Source organism: Theobroma umbraticum, unplaced genomic scaffold, assembly GCF_002168275.2.
Source record: "Theobroma umbraticum cultivar Fairchild unplaced genomic scaffold, ASM216827v3 scaffold_4.1, whole genome shotgun sequence".
In the NCBI taxonomy this organism is placed as follows: domain Eukaryota; kingdom Viridiplantae; phylum Streptophyta; class Magnoliopsida; order Malvales; family Malvaceae; genus Theobroma; species Theobroma umbraticum.
In genome coordinates, this window is record NW_018397258.1 from 10,227,480 (window position 1) to 10,234,760 (window position 7,281).

At 30.3% G+C, this 7,281-nt stretch overlaps 1 protein-coding gene across 1 annotated transcript; it reads right to left on the minus strand.

Moving 5' to 3' along the window:
• Positions 1 to 4,056: 4,056 nt before the first annotated feature.
• Positions 4,057 to 5,161, minus strand: LOC110414054 (PLASMODESMATA CALLOSE-BINDING PROTEIN 5-like). The gene is made up of 3 exons (XM_021425114.2): positions 4,604 to 5,161; positions 4,494 to 4,521; positions 4,057 to 4,361 (listed from the first exon to the last, which is right to left on the minus strand). Exons 1-3 carry the CDS (start codon positions 4,926 to 4,928, stop codon positions 4,196 to 4,198), a joined length of 519 nt encoding a protein of 172 aa, XP_021280789.1. The 5' UTR covers positions 4,929 to 5,161; the 3' UTR covers positions 4,057 to 4,195.
• Between the last annotated feature and the right edge of the window lie 2,120 nt (positions 5,162 to 7,281).

The following is a 7,281-nucleotide window of genomic DNA, read 5'->3' on the forward strand; positions in this document are numbered from 1 at the left end:
ACTCTTAATGTCTTATTAAAACGTACATAGACTTTTCCTTTCCCCTTTTGATGGGCAATGCATAGAAATTATTATGCTGATATGGTTGAAAATGTTGTATCAATTTTAAATTCCTCAAAATTGTTTGCTTGGTCTAAAGTCTAAAAGAGTATTTATTGGTTTGGTAATTGGTGACCTAAGAAGAGTTTACCAGTAGGTTCAACCATGTGAACAAGACTAGCTCAGATCTCTACGCCTTTGACCCCAGACTTATGTTATCAGTTTGAAAAATTCAAAATCTGACATTTGAATGATCTCGGACAGAATAGCATGGAAAGCTTGAAATCAGATAAGTCGGCGTTTTTGTTTTCTTGTTGTGCATGTGTTTTGGGCTCCTTCTCTAATAGGAATCATCGCTTCTTCCGGCGTCGTTGTTCGCGCACGGCTAGAGCATGAGGTGCTTTCAGTGACGGACAGATATAAAGCGGAGTGATGTCCTCTATGTTAAAAAGTTTAAAAAATTATATTATTTATATTAAAGTTTTATGTAATTAATGATATTAATAAATTTATTAATTTTTTATAATTTTATAAGAAGTGAGATTAAAGATTTCAAATTAAAAGTAAATTTCGTTATGACATTATTTATAAAAATTTTTAAATCCATCCCTAAATACTGCAGGAAACCTTAACCATCGGATCGGTTCTGGTATGCATGCGCCTATCTGTTCTATCTTTAAATCGGGTAAGAATTGATCATGCTGCCGACTCCCATTCAGTAGGCTCTCGTGTCAATCCTTTGATATTCATATGATGGGCACTTTTTACAGTTTGGAACTACTTTCTTTGACATGTGTAATGCATATAGATGAAGAAATTAGGAGTTTTATCTATAATTTCAATTAATGTGATGTATAAAAGGAGAGAAAAAGCTTAAATACACACTTAAAATACAACTAGTTCCACAACTTTTGTGGAATATTATAGTAAGTGTAACATATGTTATACATTAGCAGTAGAATTTTGAACAATTCAATAGTAGGTTTAAATGCATAACAATTTTTTTTTTGGTAAAAAGTGTAAATAAATAAATTAATATTTAAAATAATTTTTAAATTATTTAAAAAAATTTAAATAAATTATTATTCTATTATTACATTCAATCAAGTTTTTATATTTTTTATTTTTAATTGAATAAATTCTTATAATTAAAAGTTAATTAACTGATATTTGTTAAAATGTTTTTTTATTATTTTATGTTATATATTGCTAACGTAATATATTAATATAATATAAAAAATGATGTGATATGACTTAATGACATAGTTATGTTGCATTTTCACTATCCACATTAATATCATATTAACGTTACGAAAATATAAAATGATAAATAATATTTTAAATAATAATAATAATGATTCATGTTACTAAAAAAATTACTTTTTGACTAGGATGTCAACGGGTAAGGTTTTTGTTAATTTGGAAGTGACCGAACCCGAACCCAAATCCAAACCCAATTAGTAAATAGAATGCTCGAATCTTATAATTACTCGAATATTTTTTAAATTTATTATCTTAACCCAAATTCTAATATATACTTACTTCTCGATAATTATCCAAAACCCGTTAAAAACTTGATTATGTAAAAAAATTATTAAAATGCTCTTCATGGACCCTAATTACCCAAATCCGAATTCGTACCCGTATTTATATATAATAATATTTTTATCCATATTTCATATAATTCACTAAAAATTAGATTTATAAAAGCATACAAATAATAAAATTTAAATTTAAATAATCAAAAATAAATACCCAAATATCAACTTAAATAATTAAAAATAAATATTCAAATAATAACTTAAATAACATTATAAGTTTAATTAACTATATGAGTTTATTATTAATTACATAAAATTGAAAAAAATAATTAAATTCTAAAACTATTATAATCTCACAATTTCTTTTTGAGTATATATTTTATAAGTTTATATAAGTAAAGGTATATATATAATAATTAATAATTTTATAAGTTATAATTTTTGTAACGTTAATATAAAATAAAAAATAAATATGTTTATATATTTAAAATGTATATATAATAGTAATTATATTTTTTATAAATTAACACAATATAGAGTATATATTTTAAAAAATATTACAAATTAATTAATAATTATAACTTTATAAATTAAATTAATTAATAATATAAATTTGTATTTAATTATATAAAAAATATAATTAAATTTAAGCATTGAATAACTAAAAATAATATTTAAATTCGATATAGGTAATAAAATTATTATATGAATCTTGTTATAAGGTATCTTAATTTTATATAATCATATTAAGTATCCACGTGTATCGTTGAAAAAAGTAAACATTATCATCGTCACTTTTGACTTAATAAAAAATAATAATAATAAAAAGAACTGGAATAAAATTTGATTGGATGTAGATGTAGATGTGACAGAAGTTCTGCTCATTGAGTGTGCTAATGGCTATAAACACGGCTTCAGATTGTCCAATTCTTCTTTTGCAGAGACCTCGAAAGTCCAACGGGACTGACTTTTTGAACCCTTTCTGTTATCTTGTTATTTGTTTTCTTTTGCTGACACCAAACAGCGGCCAGGTAACGGGATCATAATTCAAGGAAGAATACGCAGCTATATTGGTTGAGGAAAGTGAGTCGAAACAAGGCTTCTCGGTCTGGTTGGTCCCAAACTTCAACTTCATTCGTATCACTCCAAATTATTGCCACAATTCGCCTTTTTTTCACTGGGGTAACTAAGCACGACATGGTTCCAAACCATTGACGTCTGTTGGACATTTGAGTTTAGCTCCATGAGAGTCCAACCCAACTCAGCCTATTTGATTGAGTCTTCCGAGGTAAAGATTCAGTCTTTTCTCTCGATTATTTGAGTTACTGGTGTTTCTATGTTGAAGGTTTTTAAATAGGTTGAACAGTTTCATCAAAATACAACAATGTACCGGCAGAGTATAGGCGTTAAAGGCTGCCAAAGGACCGACACTCCGAAACAAGCGTGCAAAGCTTTCCCACTATACTAGGGCACTGATAGAATACATCAAAAGGAATTTTCATCCAATGATAAAAAGGTGAAGGAGTTGTAACCTAAATTTATTGTCTAGGAACTCAAAGAAGCGACCCTCCATAGTCCCACACCATACAAGGTACAAAAGTATAAATGTGTTAAGTGTTATGGATCGAGATGAATAGATTTCACTTAATAAATATGCCTTATGCCTTTTGAATTGAAATCGTAAATTTTAACATTAGATACCCATTCTGTTCAAACCGCAAAACTTGATCTCCACTATTATCTAATTCGTCCATACATTAAGAAAGAGACGCGATAAAAATCTTCACATAAATAACAATTTATATCAATCAAGTGCATAATATAATTTACCATAACCGTGCTATCAGTCAATTCTAAGCATGTTCCTATATTAGAGTTGATATATGTCTTATGACCAATTAGTCTCGTATAGAGATACATTTTCTATTATATTTTGCATTACCTTTAATTAATAAAGGTTTTTTTTTCTATGAATTTATACATAATTGCATTGTTTACTATTAAGATAAGGCCTATGGAACAAACATAATGCATTGTAAAAATTCTTACCGAATGCCATTCTAACAAGGGTGAAAGTAATGCAATATTTATTTGACCATTTGAAGCATTCTGATTGGTCAATTGACACAGACATTTTCATATACCGTACACACCATATGCCCAATGTGCCATCATCCCTTTAACTAAAGTAACCATCCCCTGCACAAATTTACCCTCCAATTTTTTTTTTGCTTTCCATTTTTCATATCTTGAACTAAAACATGGGTAGAGAAAATCAATTTCCAATTTTTCTTTCTAGTTCTTTCCTCAAATTTCCTCCTTGTGCAATGCCCATTTTTTCTTCACATAATCCCTAAAAATTTCCATGAATAATTTCTTAGCATTCTATATTTCAACTTACAAAGACCCGCAAAGAAATGTTCATCAAAAACTTCCCAAAAAGGTCACAAGTAAGCTAGCAAAGCTTGCAGAAATTAAAAAAAAAAGATTAATAAAGCTCAAAAAAGGCATTCAATCTAATAGTTTAAATACAGCTTGTGTACAAAAAGCATTTGCTTTTCTACTTCAAGAAAAAATGGCTATGATTTTCAACAAAAACGTGTCATTTCAGTACTCTAATTTTCTGAAAAGATCCTTACAATTACCAGAAACAGATGAGCAACAATTAGCGACCTTAGCCAGGAGTGAGCAATGCGACCAGAAGCACTCAAATCTGCAGTATCTGGTCCCATCCCCAGTGTTCCCATTGACCCAGAAATGCTTGCGTTGTTCACTGTCTTGCTGCATCACCCAATGTACCAAATCAATTCAATCAAAAGTTGTTGATGTTAATTTTTTAAACATTCAATGGCGGTGAAAGGGAATTGGAATTCAGTGAACGTTAATTCAAAATAGTAATAATGAAAACATCACCTGGAAGGAAACTTGCAATCACCATGGCCTGCAACCAAACATAAACAAATCAAGCAATGTATTAACAATTGACAGGGTTTTATGATCGTCACTGACAACTCAGAACTCACTAGGGTTTAAGGAAGTGAGGGCGGCAGTGTTGGAGAAGGAGCAAGCATCATCAGTCAAGCCGTGCTTCAAGTAGTAATCATTGAAGGCATAGGACGCCGTTTTCTGTATATCTGAGGGGTCATAACAGGGTCCGCCTTGCTGGATCCGTGCGCAGTCGGCTCCGCCTGCGCCGCACGCCCAGTCCAGCGCTCCCTGCAGCGCAGCATCCTCCGCGTTGTTCTTCGCGACGCACCAAAGCTCCGTGACCACCGTCTGGGCCATCAACGGCGGCAGCGTCACGAAAATGGCAGACAAAATTACAGGAAGGAATATATAGTGAGACATGTTATAAAGGAAAAGGCGGTGGATGTCTTGAAGGGAGTATGGTATTAGATTTAATACGGGAAGTCTAAGAAATTAATGGAAATGTGGCCGTTGGGATTGTAGGGGTTCGAGGTATTGAGAGATCTAAGAAAGCAGAGCAGAGAGGAAAGGGAAGGGAAGGGAGATTTGGAGAAATCAGACACGCTCCCTTGCGCAAGAGTAAAGTATTGAGTGACCATCTCTGTTTATTGTCTGGTAGCGGTTACCTATCGTTTTTTTCACTTGCGCTATTCTCCTTGGAATGAGGTAACTGCTGCAACAGTCGTCTCTTGGCCTTTTCCTTTCATTGAAGTCCAATATTTTAAAGTCCTTTTCCCTCTACGTTTTAAAGCAACAAATAATTTCATCCTCGCTTTAACGGATCTCAATTGTTTTTGGAAGTATCTTCTCCATAAATTTTATTTATTAAAAGGGTCAGTTTTGTACAATCCATCTAAATCATGCGCATGTTGATTCACTACACTCCGGAAACAGTTACTATGGGATTTTCACTCGTAATTTGCATTTTCTTCTTCTACATTCGAAGTTCAAAGAGAAAAAAAAAAAAAATCTTGCTCCTCCACGAACTCTTTTTTTCTTTATCACTAGCATTTGCCTTTTGTCTTTTTTCGAAGCCAACTAAGAAAAGATGTTCTTTTTTTAATTAATTCCCTAAATTTTACTTTTTTTTCTCTTTCACTTATTTTTCCTTTAACAATTGCTAAATTTGCAAAGAATTAATGCTGAGCAATGTGGAGGTATGCCTTTTGTATAATTTTTATTTTTTTTGTCAACTCTATTTCTTTCCTTTTTCTAACAATTTGAAATTAATCTCTTAACTTGAATTTTGATATGGGGAAGCACCATATACTACTATGGGTTTATATTTCCCTCATGTTCCCTTATGATTCCTCTTTTCCCATATTTTTCCCTACCTTATATTTGGGTAAAATCCAAAAAACTCATTCAAAATATTTCAAAAGAACATTTCAATCCCTCTCGTTTCAAAATAATGTTTTTGGTCCTACACTATTAACACCATTAGTCAACAGTTAAAAAAATAAAATTTAATACTACATAAATATTTTAAGACATAAATATCCTTTATATTATTTTTTTAATTTAAACATATTCTCTTTTTAATAAACTATGTTCATCATCCCCTCAAAAACCTTAATCAGAAAAAGAAAATTAAACATTTTGATTTGAAGGCTAGGAAATTTGAAGCTGCATCTACTTTGAAGACTATAAACTTTTTTCTTGAGTAAAGTCTATTGTCATTAAACTCTCTACTTCTCCAACAATTTGAGAATATTTTTTTCATTGAAAAGAATGTATTAAATGTAAATCCTTTGTTCCATGATGGATATTTCAAATTTGATGGTGTTAGGTCAAGAAATTAGTTTCTTACTCGTGATTATTAACTTTTTTGAAAAATTTTTGCCCATATTTTGTTATTTGAAATTAAAGTTTAAGGTGACGTAAAAGGATTTTGACTTGATTATTATATATAAAAAGTTTTAAGTTTTTTAATTTTGTATCAAATATTGAACGTTATTAAGTATAAAAGTGAGACAAATTACCGCATTCACAAATCCCACTTTAGAATTTTATTAAGTTTTGGAAGGAAACATGAGTAGATTTTTCTAAGAAGGCATTTGTGTCCTAAAATATTTATATAGTATTTGTAACACCCTTAACTTTGATTATAGATTATGGAAATATATTGATTAAGTTATATGAAGAGCTGATTTGAATTTTTTATGTATATTCTTAGAGGTTTGAGAATATTCCTATGTGTATGGAGAATGATCTTAGAATGTATGGTGTATTTGTGGATTTTGAAGATATGTTGAATATGTAAAGTATATGGAAGCATGCCTAATGGCAATTGTCAGTTAAAATTCTACCACGCAAGTATACGTATCGAATAGATAGTATATTAAGCAAGTAGAGTATCGATCCGCAGGGAATTGATCTAAAAGTTTACTAAGTACTAAAATTATTGCAAATTAATCTTATCCAAACAATATCAAAATAATATCAAATCAAACTAAGTTTAGCAGAATTAAATTAAGAAAAATCAAAATAATAAATACTCAAATAAATATCAAAATCAACAAGCCTAGGATTACAATATCCCTCACACTTCATCTAAATCTTACCTCTCTTCCTTAACTTATCTCAATGGTTTGAATGCTAACCAAGAGTCCTAAATTATTTATAAGGGTCTCCCAACTCATCTTATAAAAATATCTATTTTAACCAAAACACTATATCCCTATGTGAATTGAAATTAAAATAAACTCATTAAGTTCAGGCTCTAATTTGGCTA